Source organism: Pholcus phalangioides, unplaced genomic scaffold, assembly GCF_987345545.1.
Source record: "Pholcus phalangioides strain wild (caught in Gottingen) unplaced genomic scaffold, Ppha-v1.0 ptg000003l_1, whole genome shotgun sequence".
Classification (NCBI taxonomy): Eukaryota; Metazoa; Arthropoda; class Arachnida; order Araneae; family Pholcidae; genus Pholcus; species Pholcus phalangioides.
In genome coordinates this window covers 55,454,874-55,472,009 of record NW_028301596.1, presented here as the reverse complement: position 1 = coordinate 55,472,009, position 17,136 = coordinate 55,454,874, and the positions used below count along the sequence as shown (strand labels likewise).

The following is a 17,136-nucleotide window of genomic DNA, read 5'->3' as shown; positions in this document are numbered from 1 at the left end:
TCTGATCGGACTTATTTTGTGAAGTGAAAAATTTAAACTTTCAATAACTAATGTTAAATCTCAACTGTATTCATCATAACTATAAAAGTGTTTATACGACAGCAGAGCAAGTTTTTTGCTTTCACATTTTGCTTTGAAAACTACATATTTTAATTTCAGAACTTTTCAGAATACAGAACAATAAGTAATGGTATACAAGTAGCTAAATAAAAAAAGAGTGGGAGTCAATCGAGAAATGAAATTTAATGTAATTTCCTGCATATAATTTAAAGTGGTGTAAGCCCTCATATGCAAATTTCATTCATCAATAATGAAATCTTCAGGAATTGAAGGTTGCTGTGTTTGTCATAGTTTTGCAGAAAATTTGTTGATTTTTCTACTGAAATCCACACAACCTCTGAAAATAATTAAAAATTTACTTTTTGCATATTACTTTTCCAAATACTTATTTCTATTTCAATCTAGAAAATAAAAGCTCAGACATGCCAACTTTTGAAATCCAGAGATTCTCCCGGGGGAAGGGGGGGGGGGGGGACGACCCCAACACTCAGACCCGATCGAAAAAAAATTTCGGGAAATTTTTTTTTTTTAAATAAATTTAGAAAAAGTTACATTCTCCCCCCCCCCCCAAGGCAAGTTCTGCATTGCCCCCGAGAAGAATATAATTCCATGTCAGTCTTTCCATGCGGAATAGAGAAATCACATCTACGCACTGTTCATAAAGTATAAGTGTTACCTTTCATGGATGCTATCAGTGATTGATAATCTTGGATATATGAATTCTTAAAAGCTTTATATTTAGCTGTATATAGCTTAAAGTTTTATATATTCTTTCTGAAGATGTTTAATCGGAAGAAACGATTTAAAAAAGTTCAAATTACAAAGCTGTGGACAAAAAAAAACGTGTTTACCGCACGGCTGTTTATGGCATACAATAACGATTATACAGGAATTTCGGCAACCAAGGTCACGCCCCTGATAAATGATTGCCGATAAATGCTACGAAAACGAAGTCTTTGCCAGTTGCTTATATGCGGTCACAGAGACTTTTTTTTTACGGCTGCTCGATGGAAATGACAACGGCTGTCCTCTATGGGTGTTTTCCTTAACGACGACAGTAATTATTAACGCCACGAGAACGTGAAAGCTCGCATAAAATCTAATTTTCTACCAAAATCCGGAGAGCGAGAGGAAGGATGAAAAATCCGGAGTCTCCTGCCTAAATCGGGAGAGTTGGCAGGTCTGAAAGCTGTAGATGACATGCCACGATATATAATCTACACTAAGCAATTTTTTACGTATATTCTATGGATTATACGAAGGAAAATAAAGTGCACACATGACTTAAACATAGATACACAGAACATAGTAAGATGCCATTAGCCAATCATCTGAAGGCTCACAATAAATTAGTGAAATTACCAGGTCTCGAAAGACAACCAACTTGAAAAAATTGTTCACTTTCTTTGTCATCTTCTTTTTCTTCATGTCTCAGTGGCAGACGAGAAGTGACTAGAGTTGGAAACTGACCAGGCCTGGAAAATATTTTATTCATTTTGAAAATTGTTCCAATTAGGGAATAAAAAAATGAAATAAAAAGAACTGCAAATAATTGTTATTGCAATGAAAACAAAAAATTAAACCAATGAACTCACAATTTTGCATCTTGTGGAGATGAAGATGATGGAACATCAAATCTTAGTTGTCTAGGCCTATTCAAATCTGCAATTATACAGAAGTATTATATATTTCATCCTAAATGGTCTCCATAAATATACAGTAATCTGGAGCTAATTTGCCCAATATTGACAAAAGATTCAATGTTACGTAGTGAGTTTTTAATGACTATTTTCAAACAGCTTTGATCCGGCGACATCATGGGGTCAACTCTTGTATATGTGTTACTGATGCATCTGCTATTTTGGAATGTGGTTTGTGAAACAAATCTGTACTACTTGAATTTAGCTGGAGTTTTTGTCAAGGAAAAGTTTCATTCTGCTGTCGTAAAATGATTTAGAAGGTAAATGCTTTTTGTTTCTTTGTAGAAATTAAATATTGTTTAAAAGAACACCTATAAAATCTTAGTTTACCAAATATTCATCATTGTATGATCAATAGTAATTTGGTGGTAATGTTTTGACCAAAACTGGTGCAAAGCAACCCCACAGTATTATTAAATTTCATTTTAGGTTCATTGCAGCGAAAGCTAGGAGCTCATCTATATGGAGATTATTCCACTGAAAAGCCAAAATAATGCCTCAAATCAATAAGAACTGAAACATTTCAAAGTTGCAGAACATTTTGACATACAATAACAAGAAGTATTACTACTTAACTTAACATGCACCTTGTACACATTCCTTTGCTGAATTTTTAAAGAATCGGTACAGGCTGGAATATGTGTTTTGAGTGCATCTGTGGCCCCTGAAGTATTTATGTTGCTAGAGTTGTGTTTGTTTCCTGTTCTTGCTGGTGCAGTGATCTGTCTTACATATTTTGATGCAAAGATTGTGAATGCTTGAATTTTCATGTTATATAAGTATCATGTTGGAGATGTGCCTGCTCTGTGCGCATAACTTAGGATAGCATTAAATCAGACTGGTATCCTTCCCCTAGACAATGAATGTGTTAGACATGATGTCCTAGATGGATGAATGTGTACATTCACCTGTCTTAACAAAACCCCAAAACTTTTCTCCAAATCGCGACAGTACCCAATTGTCCGGGGGAAATATGTTGTAAACATTTTGTATGTTTTTTATCTTTTTTGACACAAAATAAAGTGTTCCAGACTGCCACGAAGCTGGGCTGGAAGAGATCTCAGCAACGGGATAAGTCCAGTGGCAAAGTTCTGCCGTTCATTCATGCTCCTAGATAACATAGTCATAGCATAATAAAAAAAACCCAATTTTTTTTTCCATAGCACTATTCCAGTATCCCGTAAGAATGATTCAAGCCAAAGCAAAATGACAGAAATGACTTGATTACAAAAACAATTCATGACCAAAACAAGGTACTAGCAACCACAGACAATTCTTTTCTGTCTCTCCTCACAATATAGATAACATTATTTTTTTCAGTCTTCTACATTCAACTCTCTTCGACAATGCACAGCAAATTATAAATATAAAGCCACAACAGGCAAAATGTCCAACAAGGTGGCTGAGGAAAAAGATGCCCATAACAAATATGGATGCAAATATGCAACACTTGTAAGTTTTTTAAGAATGCTGCTCTTTCAAGACCACTTCAAAAGCACAGTTTAAATTACAGTCTGATGTAAATAAGTCAAGGTGAACTGGATGGTTTTACTGTGTTGTCAATCTTTTTTTAAAGGGATTTGTTAACATTTTACTGTTCAATGCCAGTGTAATAGTTTTTGACAAATGAAACATTTTCACTTCTTTGCTCTTTGCTGAGCATTGTTAATATTGTTTATGCCTCTGCATGCCTTAAAAACCCAGAAGACAATTGAATGCTACTAGCCTAGAATGGATCTATGTATTCAACTGCTTTGCAATGCAAACTGGCTTTTCACCTATACACAAAATGTGCACCATAATTTTGAATGATGAATATCACTTACTGTCCAAGATTATGAAGTAGTGAATACAAAATTATTTTTCTATCCAGACAAAAGTTTTAATGACTACTCTACTTATACGCAGAAAGGCGTCACTCTCCCCAGTTAATATAACAGATATGGAAAAACTGGCTCAATGAAGAAATATCAGTATTACAAGGAAGGAAAATTCAACTCTGCCCTCACAGGGATACGAAGGGGAGAGATGAATTTTCCTTCCCCGTTAACATCAATATTTCTTCATTGAGCCAATTTTCTGTATCTGTTGTACTACTGCTTGTTAAACCCTCTAACTAAGCAAATGAAAAATTAATAAGTCAAATGGTACAAGTAGCAATGTTAAAAAAGCTAGTGTTCTTAACAGAAAAATCCTTTCTTTGATAAATTGAGGCCAGGGAGTGACTACCAGGGATGGATAAATCAAAAATTTACTTGCCCGGTTGGGCATGTTACTTAAAATAATACATGTTTGAATGAATCAATATTTCAACATGCTCAAAAACTAATACTAAATGTTACCACTCAATTTGTTTCAATTAGAGCATGTCCTGGGTTAGGATATCCCCTTATCCCCCCCCCCCCCGTTAAGCCCTCTCATAAGGTCCCTTATTATACCTATATCTTCCATCTTTCCCTAGTCAGTTGCATCCCTCTCCAAGAGATGATATTGTAAACTTTGGGAAGAACTGCTTCAGCAGAAAACTTCCAAACTATTTTTCTAACACTGGTCTATAGTAAAATTTACCTATCTGTGAACTGTTAATGCTGATTTTCATCAAAGTAATGTGGTCATCAATATTAGAACCAAGCTGGTCATTTTGACCGTTTTTGATCTTCTTGTTCTATTTTCATAATGAACCAGATTGCTTAGAACTTATGAATTTTATAACTTTTCCTAAAATTGCTAAAAAATTACTGTCTAACTAGCATCACTCGAAAAAAAATAAATCAGCCGAGATATTTTTTGGTTTTACCTAAAAATCAGATTTCCTTTAATATATATGTACTCACTTTAGCTAATTGAATGTATTGTTACTGATAGACTAATTATGAAATAGACCTACTAGTTTGGTCAAAAATGTATTAATGTGAATCACTAAATCTTATCTAAAAGCTGGTAAAAATGTGCGTACTTGATAAAATTGTTTTACTTCACCAATACTTGGTGGAAAAATTGAAGCAGAATAATAGTATCGTAGTAATAGTATATAGTATAGAATCGAATAATATAATATCGTATAATAATAGTATAGTAGGGTTAATAATAAAATATCAGAAAGAAATTTCATGTGAAACACTTTGATACCCATAGAAACATTACGCAATGAGTTTTTTGCAAGGCAGAACATGAAAAAATGATTTTTTAAATAAAGAAAATTAGATTTTTCAAATTCAAATCAATTTTTATTAATTAAAATTAACTGACTGCTTAATAATTAAAACAAATCTTGTTAATCATTAAGAATGTATATTTTCATATCACCTAACTGCTTTTTTCTCCTTATCATTCAAATTTAATTAAGCATTAATGAATAACCTACAAATGAACTATAAGAAAAAAAACCTAAACACCAAAAATCTGTGTTTATGTAACATGAAAGATCATTGAGCCCAAATTAACTTCATGGATTAACATTTTTTATGTAGAGAAAACTACTTTTATTCATGAGTCCCCCATTAAAGTGAATGAGTGGTGGCAACTCAATAGCATACATCTAAATTCACTCGATGTACAACCAAAGGGCCATTCAGCACCAACTAAATAAAACAAATTCTATTGGCAAGATTGTTTCTTGCACAATAAATGGCTGTGTTTCCGACTAGCATGATGTTGCTTAATAGTTTACACATTTTTATTCTTTCACAGATTTAATGAGTTTTGGTAAAAAAAAACCCCTCAAAATTTTAATATGAAAAGTAAAGTCGAAAGCCCAATAATATCTATGTTGGTACAACATCTATTATTATTTTGAATCAGCAATTCGGGCAAGGCTTTATGCAAAAAAATCATTCCTCTGTTTTTTAACCATGGGAACCCTAGTGCCACATTGCAATGCACTACATATAGTGCAGTTTAGCTAAATTAACTCCCTATATTTTTCTGCAATGTTTCCCATGCACAAAATCTAGAAATGGAGCAACTTTCTTTCTGCACTGTATCTAGGGATCAAGTTCAAGTCTATATTTACCCCCCAAAAAGCCCAAAGATCTTCTATATACTTCTTTTAATCTCAAACTACTTTGTCACATATCTAGTAACATGCAAACCATACCAGGTTACATTTACTTAAATATCATCAAATTCATGTAAAGAAAAAACAAAGTTTAAATTTTGTGATTTAAATCAATGTTTTTAAAAAACTCAAGTGATTTAAATCAGCGTACCCTGTTGCAAAGTAAGAAAAATTTCTAACTGCATTGAAATGTTGAAATATACAGTCTCAAACTAAGAAAAAATTCCTGAAACTGTTGAACGTCCCATGAAACAAAGTATGTCAATGTATGTTCTCTACAACATTTGACTCAATAAATGCTAGGTCTATTTGTAGGGGTGAAACAGGTAAAACTATATTTCATTCTTTTTGAAATTAGCTTAAAACCTTAGAGAGCTGAATTTGTTCAGAAATAAAAAATTTTCTAAAAAAAAGTGCTACATACAGTAGCACTTTTTTTTGGGGAAAAATGACAGCAACGTTAGATTTCTCTATGCAATAACAAAACAAGTGATATATTTTTAATGGATAAGAAATATGTGTGTGTGAGGTAAATGCATTTCTAATGTAACGAAGGTATTGAAAAATCAAAAAGTGTGATGTTCGAATGCAAGTATAATAGTTCAGAGTTCATGCAAGTATATAGTTATAATGTTCAGAATGTCATATTTTTTATTGGATAGGTAATGAGGAATTTGAAATAAAATTTGATTATTAAATTTATTTGAAAAGATCTGTTATTTTATATCACATTTAAACATTAAAAAAAAAAAGAACAAAAATGGTAGTATGTAGTGCAAATCAATATCTAGTCATTTTAACTAGTATCTATTCCATTAGGTCAGTGTTTCCTAAAGCGGGTGATGGAAGTTTCTAAGGGGGCAGTAAAAGCTTTGGGTTTGGTATAGGATCCTATGGGTTGGATTGATTTGGAGGCAATGAGGAGAGTATTTTTTTGAACAAGGGGGCGATGGAACAAAAAGTTTGGGAAACTGCTCTAGGTAGACCGAAACGCCAGTCGTTCTAGTACTAAAAATCTAAAATAACTGCATAAACTAATAGACAAGCTCATTCTATGTTTCATATGCTGTTGTTTCCCCTTATTTTTAGAAATTTTTGATTGCAAATATCTTGGTGAATACAGCACTCAAATGTGAATTTTGTGTGCGTGTTGGGATTAGGAAAGGGTGACCAAATAAAAAGTTAAATTTCTACACACACATTATTTGGATACTTTTCCCAATATGAAGTACGCTTATGGGATCAACGGTCTTTGAGTTATTCAGGGATAAAGTGACTTTCCTATGCATCCCATGTGTGTATATATGTATAAAATAAAGATGGAAGATTTCAGAAAAGCAACTTAGCGTTATGCTAAAAGCATTCAACAGTTGAAAATTGAAGATCAATATTTCAAATTGAAAAAAATTGACAGAATTGTTGAGCTGACTATATAAAAAGCTATCCCTGGGCTCGTCATCGGGGAAACACCCGAAGAATAGCCAAAAAAGACACAAACATTTTTATAGCGCAGTGGCCTTAAGCCTAAACTAATGTACTAGTTCCCCCAACATTTGCAATGAGTAGGCCTACTTGGGAAAATAGTAACATAAAATATCAATGAAACCAACAAAGACGAATATCACCACACAATATGAACAAAGATACAAATATGAGATGCAGAAATAAATGATACTCAAAAATTTGCTTACCAAAAATTACACCTTGTGAGGAACAAGCCTCTGGACATTTCATCAATTTTTTTCGATTTACAATATTCATCTTCGATTTTTAACTGTTGAATGCTTTTAGCATAATGCTAAGTTGCTTTTTATGGTAGGGGGTTTTATGGTAGCAAAACTGAGAGAGAGATCAGAACAAATTAACATCATGTTCAAAAGTCATTTTACAAATGACTTTATTACAAAATATTGGCATCTTCAGTAATAACTGAGGATGCCTATATTTTGTTACATTCAACAGATGCAGCCTGTATGAAGCAAAAATGTTATACACCATAGCCTGAGAGCTTGAAAGAGCAAAACTTGTAGAAGGCATAGTAAATTAGCCTATAAAGCCAAAGTTGTCTAGCTCTAAATTCTAACACTCTAAATATTTTGAAGCTAAAAAGAAAAAAAAAATTGAAAGCAAGATACAGAATTAACTGACCTAGTGTTCTGAAGACAGTATCTTCATTATCCTCAGACATTTCTTCATCTGCTGATAACAAAGAATTTTATATTGAGTATAGTGACAAAATAACAAAGAAAAGAAAAACACATAAATACGTAACTAAAAATATACAAAACAAATAACTTTTTATTTATACTTCATATTTAAAGATAATGTTAACCTTTTATGGTTTAACCCCTACTAAAATGTATTGAATTTTTTTTCCTACAAGATAAGATGTAAACTGATGTTGTTATCATATTTTCACCTGAATCTATACATCAATACAATAATTTAATTAGAGGAGATTTTTAATTACCTAAAACAGTTAATTTACGATAAAATATACAGCTTGCATTGATTTTAATGTTATCTATAAACACATCAAATCTTGCTTGGCAAAGTTTAATTGTTTTTACCTTGAATTTCATTTCCCATCCCCTTCCCCACCTCAATTTGGCATGCTATTATAAATCTCTGAACATGAAAAATTTCAGCAACTCTCAAAAAATGTCATTGACAAGGAATCCACTCTTTCTAGATAAAAAATTATTGTACTCATACAATCAGAGATGCCATTGACGTGTTATAGCACGTCAAATACCCGGAATTTCGGAAAAGGACACGTAAAAATTTTGTTCACGCGCCCTCCGTGACACATTCTTTCCTAGTTCTAAGAAGAAAAAGGTAGAGAGAAATTCTCCCCAACTTTTCCCTATCTTTTTTTTACCGCGTATCATGATCGCGCGACCTTGAAAAACTGGTTTTACTACTTTGTACTGTATTGATATGCAGGCGGGTTTTTGAAAAATAAGATGAAGGATATCTGGTTGCTTCCCAGGGGGCTGTGTACAGAAGTTTCAATTTTCGAATTTTCTATTACCCTGCAGATTTTCTCTCTTCCGGTTATATACGGGAAATTACGGTACTTTCGTGGCTATCAGCCGGCATTCAAAGACCGCGTCTATACGGCATAAATTTGTCTTGCTCCTATCATATTGCGAATGCGCGTTTGTTTTTTTTTAATCGTAAAGGATTGGATCGTCCGTTCAAATTGTAAAACCTTCCCGATGTCGTGGAAAGAAACCGAATCTGTAAAAACTCGACCTTGAATATCCACAATTTTGTCATCTAGCTGCTATGCGGTAGTCACCATTTCACATCGCTAAAATCATGGGTGTGTAAGCAGAAAGCAGAATCGGCTTTTGGAGGGGGCACAATGATCTAATTCTTCACAGATAGTATAAAATAAATTTTTTTTATTCCAATACTTTTAATTTTTGATCGCCGGGGGGGGGGGGGGGAGGAAAGGAAGAGGCCCTTTATAACCTCCCCCAAATTTTGCTTTTGGTGGGTGAAAATTCGTGTTTGTAACTTGCAATTGCGCAATGGTAATCGGCTAAAAATGTGAATTTCTGAAGATGTCAAATTTTGAGTTGGCTATTCCTTTGAAAAAAACTTCTTGTTACCACGGTGATCACACAGACCTACAACACAAATATGCATACATTGAACTTCAAATGCACACATTACCAGTTTGGAGGATAGATGCAGGGCAGCAACTGGGAGGGACAGGCGGGCCTAGTGTCCTGGGCTCTGGACTGGAGGGGAGGGCACCAAATTCACCCTTTATAACTGCTTCTTTTCTACATTACATGGGTGTGCCAAAATGTGCACTTGCCTCGTTTGAGAAAGTATCTAGTTGCGGCGCTAGATAGGTGGCACCACCTAGTGAACACAAAACACACCAAATGCTGGGCACACACACATAAGCACACTGCTAAGTTTCTCTAACACAAATCTGATGTAACTCCCATATCCAGGTGTGAAGTGAAAATATGTGGCAATTAAATATTTACGCGACAGATCAGAATGGTGAAACATCACGGAAGGAAAATAAAATCATTTTACCAGGAAAACCAAAGTATGAATAGAGAATCAGAAGATAAGTGTATGAGAGAGGAGAGAGAATATCAATTTGCTTTAAATTTGATTAGAAGATATTGAAAATGCCAAGATATTTTTAAATCAATCAGAAGGGAATTTATACATTGATTATTAGTAAATATATAAATGTGTGCCTTCAACTGTTAATTAAAGTGGATCCTGCTTATAAAGGTTCTCAAAAACCATCACAAAAAATATTGTAAATGGGAAAACACTTTAAACACGAAATCTCAATGAGAATTACTTATTGTTAGGACAAAAAAAATTAGTTGTACTAAGTGGAAAAACATACTAAATGGGAGAAACGTTATAAGCGGGATCAACTGTATATTTGTTTTAGATTTATTATATGTGCGGAATTCCATAGGTTAAATTCTCAGTGTTAATGAGCTTCTTTGCAAGTTTTTCCTACTAGTAGACAATAAAAGTAAATGAACCTTTGGATACAACATGTTTTTAGATATGAATTACTTGATTCACAGATACCTTCTCTTACCCAGAACACAACTCACCGCTCAGTCTCAACGAAGAAATATAAGCAGGTGATCAAAGACCTGTGGCATGTTGGAAGAAAATTCATACCAGTGAATTATTGGGGGGCATAATTTTTTTCAAGATAAATTTTTTTTTTTCAGAAAGTCCCACTTTCACTCAAAAAGGGCCCAGATTTTTGAAATAACCTGGGTCCCGGGACCCAGGTAAATTAAAGTCCAGTGGCATCTCTGTACAACAGTATTTTGTACTGAAATGATACTACAAGATGTACTTTCTAAACTACCAAAAAAAAAAAAAAAAAAAATTGATGAAAGAAATTGGTATGATGGGTATGTATTTGCTATATACAGGGTATCCCATCAACACTGCCCATACTCTGCAAAGCCAGATTCCTCGCTAGGAATACATACAAAATGCTCACAGAACTGTACCTGTACAACCCATAGTTTTCAAGAAAAATGCAAAAGAAAAGTATGTCATATCCGGTACAAGAAAAAAACTTTCAATGTCACGCCACACGCATGCATGCCTTGATATGCAAGATGGATATTTTTAACATCTTCCTTTAACTATTCATGTTTCCAATAAAGTTTTTTTTTCTTGCACTGGATATGACGTCATACTTTTTTGAGAATTTTTTATGTATTCCAAGCAAGGAATCTGGCTGTGCAGAGTTTGGGTGGTCATGATGGGACACCTTGTATATTTGATTATATATGAGACAATATACAGGGTTAAATTAAAAATTGTGAATACAATATTAAACTATTATTAAATAATTAAAAGAAAAAAATGAAATAGTTCTATTAGCAGGGCTTAACAAGTCGCAAAAATCTAGGCACCAGAACAATTTTTCAGGTGCCAAAAAATTTTTTACCTGAAGAGAAAGGCCCAAAAATAATGCTTCTTTTGACTTTTCAGTGCATGGTGACCCTTTGATGTTGCAGATATGCTGACATAAATTCCAAACATTTTGTGCTATTCTCAGCCTACAATTTAGTAACTACACAAAGAAAATTTTTAGTGCCAATACAAATTTTTTAGTCCTCATGGTGACCTGGGATTTGCCCAGCCCTGCTATTAGCATGTAACATAAAAAGTATAAGCAGCAATCAATTTCATTAACTAGAGCAAAGAACAATGGGTACAAAAACCTTATGGCTTATTTTGTCATATTTTGCCCAGGAAAACTTTTCGCAGACAGTGTTACTTTATTTGTAGGTAAGGATATTTCTGCATTTAACTATCATTAGTTAACACACAATATTACATCCAACTTTTCTGCTTAAATCATATTTCCAAACAATGAAATATTTTTTAATTGCTTTGATGACTCATGCACGAGAGCAATAGAATTATTTTATTTTTGAGGCATATAAGATGGAGGTGGGGGAGGGGGAATAAAAAATATTGTGTAGCCACGACAAACTGAATAAACATTAGCACATAATGAAAGTATTGTGCAAAAAGTAAGCGATGGAGCAAATTACAACATTCTAAGAACTCCATTTTTACATATTTTATACTCAATTTTGTACCTTTTGATTCCTCAGAACAAACAGATGGAGTTTTGCAGAACAATCTATCCTGATCATCTGAACTAACTGGTCTCGGAATCGTGGCTTTAGTTTTTAGGATAGACAAGGGAGCAGAACCACAATCTATTGACTTAGGAGTAGCTGTCCTTGAAGGTTTCCGACTTACTGGCGGTGTTTGAAGAATTGAAAGAATATCGCTACCAACCCGTTCTTTAAATCCCCTATAATAAAAATAACATTACAAAATTTCATGGGGGGTGGGGGAAGGATTATGAACATATGTATTCTGTCTGAAAATATTTTGGACTTAAAACAAATTACTGTAATATCATTCATGTTTTAAAATTCCATGAATACAAATACAAAATTTAAGTTAAACTTTTAAACTTACTTTGGTTTGCTGTCATTTAGTTTAAATGAAGATATGTCAAAGACTCTTGCTCGTTTCACAGGTGTGAAAAACTCACCCCTTGTGGAGGTGTCTGCAACCGGGTCTCTAAAATCTGACGTTAAAGATCCAAGTGGCCTATTTAAAAATAAAACATGGAAATGCACAAAACAATTATTAACTTTTCATGAATAACGATCAGCATTTAAGATATTTGATTCCTCATCACCTATAAGATGGTATAAGTGGGTTTTTTCTTTAAAAAGAATCACATTAAAAAATGGCCTGCATACATTTTTTTTCACTTGAAGTATCTTAGTTACTTAAAGAAATATACTGCAGCCAAAATTTCTCATTCTTGAATTTTTTAACTCTAGCCTACATTCTGATGCATCTTTAGTAAGTTCATGGATGAGGATTGTATTATACATTTTTTGCTGTGTTGTATCATCTCATAATATTTTAAACAAAAAAGCAGACAAATTTCATCATCATCCACGAGAAGCAGATCTTATAATCCATCCAATAAAGACACTACATGCCACCAAAATACAAAGGCCAGAGTAGGGTATAGTTCATTATCTCAGACATTTTAATTTTCTTTAAATGAGAAGCATCTCGTAATGCATATCACCACCAGGCTTAACATTATATATTGTTTGAATGGAGCTTTTTTCCCTTGACCATTATACCCAGTTAATTAAGGTTCTTTTGTACTTTGATTATTAATATTGCACACTGCAAGTGATTTATGAAAAATAATCAGCTATATACAAGGTGATTGTACTTAAAAGTCCTAATTCCAAAACACTGTAAAATAAGAATGACTGGTCAGAATGGCTTGAAAATTTACACGAATGTTTCCAAAGCAATGAAATTTTGTTCAGTGAAGAAAAAATGAAAATCATGGTAACCAAAGTAAACATTCCAAGTCATTTTTGAGTTCCACAAACTATTGCCTGGTAGTTTTTTGCCCATTTCAGGCATTTGTACAGCTTCAACAAACTATCAAAGTAGCCTATTATTCAAGTCTGTAAGCAAAATTTGGTGGAAATTGGTTCAAATTCATAGATTTGTATAGAGAAACATACACAGAGACATGAAGAAAATCAATTTTATGTACAGTAGAACCTCAATTATCCGAACACATAAGGACCGAAGGGTGTTCAGAAAAGTGCAAAGTTCGGAAAATCAATTTTGGAACTAATTCAATGATGCAAAGGAATAAATTGAATTTAAGATTAACTCGTCAGACGAAAAAAAACAACAGATGGCAGCTAAATCTGCTCCCATTCACATGTTTGTTTGCTTATCAATCGTTTATAACCACATACACTGTACCCGAATCTGCTCTCTACTTACATATTAATAGCTCACAGGTATGGCATGTACAATTGTTTGGAAGTGAATTATTATACAATAAAGCAAAGCTATCAAGTTGAGAGAAAAGAGAATTCAAGTTTCAAGAAAATATCAACTGTTGAGCATTTTTGACTATAGAAAACTGAAAATGAGTTAGGTTGAAAAGGTGTTCGATTGACCAAGTTGTTCTGAAAATTGATGTTCAGATAAACGAGGTTCTACTGTATATACAGAATAACTAAAAGTGATAGGCCCCAAAGCAGAATGTGCCGAAATCTGTGACGTACATTGTTGAACAATCTTGGAAAATAAAAAATTAAGAAAAGTGTAGAAAACACTATTACAGGAATTTTAACTGCAGAAAATTTCCAGTCAGCTAAGGGCACGTTGCAAAATAATGCAAAACATTCTGCTTCTGAGGTATTGAAATTGCATTAACTGGGAAATCGAAAGTAACCACAGCTCTCAGATGAACATATGTTTTGCACAAATTTAGCATCTTTTTTTAAAATTGGTGAGCCCAATTTTATGAAGCGTATTAATTCCTAATAGAAGGACACTGTTTGCAGTCCAGCAAATTGGCTTGTATTTAAAATCATGTGACAGGCCTCTTCTCAAGCCACACCACAAAGATGATCAGTTGACTTAGGCTGGAAAGTACATGAATTTGATAGATAAATGGGCTCACTGTCACCTTCAGCAATGAAAAGTTCAATCTTGATGGACCCGATGACTTCTTATTACTGGCATGACCTTTACTGAGAGCTTCACACTTTCTACAGCAGGCAGCAAGGAGACAGATCTGTCATAGTGTGGGGAGCATTCACATTCAATGGGACGACTGATATTTTTTTTTTTGTGAAATTGGCTAAATTTAAGTATCAGGACATTTTTAGAACTTTTCTACTTCCAGTTGCAAACATGATGCAGGGGAGAAAGGTATGGTTGTTACAATAGCACAATACCCCTATTCACACATCTACGTCCATCAGTGTATGGTTTACTGATAATTAGGTATGTGTAATAGAATGCCCTGCAGACATAAATCGAATGGGTAATCTTAGGACTCTACTATCATGTGATGTTTATGCTCATGGTAGTCAGTTTTATAATAATATTGAATTAAAGCAGTAAATTGAGCAAAGTTGGGTCTTGTTAGAATCTCATGTCCGATTGGGTCTCAAACAATTCATGGAAATGTTGCAACTTTTAAACTGTAAATATTTAAATACGTTGATGTCTATACACTCGGGGCAGGCTGTTTTTCATTTTTGAATTTTTTAAAATTCAATTCTCGAGCAAGATTTTGTTCAACCATTGTATAATGTCTTTACCTGCATGTGTTTTGTGTGTAAAAAAATTTGAGATTGAAATGTTTGATTTGTTATTTATGAAAAAAAACCTATATTTGTTTGTGTGTGTGTGTGTGTGAGAGACAGGCTATATTACTATTGAGAAATAATTTTTGATTCAAAAGATTTTTAAAATTTTCATAATTCAAGTTGAATTAATTTTACCATATGAACATCAGTACTTAGGATTTTGAAATTGCGCTTTTACAATAGTCAGACAAGAAGGTCAGAACACAAATTATGAACAGTTCTAACAAATCTCCTATTGTAAAAATTTTTTTTTTTTTGTTCAATTTAAAGATGCTGCATTTACATATATTTTTCTGATGATAATGCAAAGCCAATTTCATAAATATAACTTCATCTATATTTCGAATGGCCAAAATATTTATGTTGCATATTCATATGAAATGTTAGAGATGGGGAAAATATTTGGCTGCTGTTCGATATTCCGCCTTTTTGCTGAATATTTGGTTCTGTCAAATAATGCTTATTTATTTGGCATATCTATGTAAATCTAAGCTCAACAAAATAATTTTTAGAAATTATATTAATTGGAATTTTTTCCATAAATTAAAAATTTACTGTTTATATTTTATTGTGTGTTGTGTGTATCCCTTTCTTGCAAGAGGTTATAGCAGGGTGGTGAATTTGTAAGATACGTGAAACTGAAAATAGAATCTTACTGGAATAATGTGAAAGTGCGCATGAATTACACAAGTTCACTAACTGAAGGATGTTCTGCTTTGGGGCCATATAATGATTTATTTTGCACATAAACAAAATGAAAGTACCTTTTTCGTTTCTTTGTCTGTGGTGTGAATGGAGAGCGTAAGAATGGCATGGTTGACAAAGGTGGTTTCCAGCTGAGAAAAGCATGAGCAAGCAAGGTATGATTAAAAAAAATTATTTCACACAAGAAAAAATATGAATTTATAAAACTGAAAAATACTTAAATTGCAAAGAAAAACTTCATAAAATGGAAAAACCTAAAATTTATAAATTTTTATCTCTATCGGTCATTACAAGAAAAAATAAATAAAAGTAACTTGAAAACACAGAATACACCACAGTATATTTTCGTGATATAATCAATTTATTAATATCACAACAACTACATATAATTCACTAAACTATGCACCATGGCGCCACTAACCTTTGTCAGGGGCAACACAGGGTGATAGTCATGACAAAAGTTTTCGAGAAGATACTTTGTTAAACTGCTCTGGGGAGCCACGGATAAGAGCTGACTAAGGAAAGGGGGTGCCACAAATAGAAAAAGTTTTAGAACTCCTGCACTAAACTATAAAATAGGAAGACAATTTTTTTTTTTTTCATGTTCTGACAGCAAAGCATTTAAAAACACCTGCTTTTTATCTATGGTCTCTACATGGAACATATCAATTTTCTTCACTATAATGTAAACATTTACAGCAGTGTTTCTAAACCTGTGTGCTTAAATTGAAATATCTAGTACTCATGACTCAACTTTTTAATCAGTTTTGATGTCTGCCCTTCCCCCCCTAATGATTGCACTCCCTTCAAAGAAAACATTGTTTCAGACAGATTTCAAATAACTGATGAATGTATTTTGTCACCTATATCTGTGCATTCAACTATCTGAGATTGTTTTGTGAAAAGATGTGATTTTGTGAATCAGAGGCGCTGACACGAAGAAAACATTGGGGGGGGGGGGGGAAAGTTGCTGGTCAGCCCATATATACGAGACTCAAGCTAGGAAGCTAAAAAGGGAGGAAGGAAGGGAAGCATAGCAGGAGAGGGAAGGTGCACTGCATTGTATTTTTTTGGAAATTACAGGGGACTCAGCTCCCTGACAAAATTTATTAGGGGGCGTTCAAATGACCTCAGCCCCTAGGTTTTAGCACCTATGCTGGGAGCAATGGCAAAAAAAAAAGTTGTGACAAAGTTGTTTAGACGCTCATATCTCAGAAAGTAAAAAACAAAAGTCAAAAGCAATGGTAACACCAGATGCACATTGAAAGGTAAATTCAATAACATCACTCCAGTTTCAATCTTTTCCCCCAATCTGGGCAGCCCTGATTCGTAGCAAATTGTTTTCCGTTAT

The 17,136-nt window shown here is 33.5% G+C and overlaps 1 protein-coding gene across 2 annotated transcripts in view; it reads right to left on the bottom strand.

Annotated features, from left to right (window-relative positions):
* LOC149088913 (protein ELYS-like) overlaps window positions 1-17,136 on the bottom strand; it is a 151,517-nt gene that overhangs the window by 52,300 nt on the left and 82,081 nt on the right. Inside the window, exons 25-30 of one of the 2 annotated variants that reach the window (XM_089250740.1) lie at window positions 15,845-15,916; window positions 12,340-12,474; window positions 11,949-12,169; window positions 7,966-8,013; window positions 1,656-1,722; window positions 1,423-1,535 (exon numbers count right to left, since the gene is read on the bottom strand). In XM_089250740.1, coding sequence (XP_089106866.1) covers window positions 1,423-1,535; window positions 1,656-1,722; window positions 7,966-8,013; window positions 11,949-12,169; window positions 12,340-12,474; window positions 15,845-15,916 — 656 coding nt within the window. Of the gene's footprint in view, window positions 1-1,422; window positions 1,536-1,655; window positions 1,723-7,965; window positions 8,017-11,948; window positions 12,170-12,339; window positions 12,475-15,844; window positions 15,917-17,136 lie in introns of both variants that reach the window. The other variant, XM_089250731.1, reaches the window with a different exon arrangement.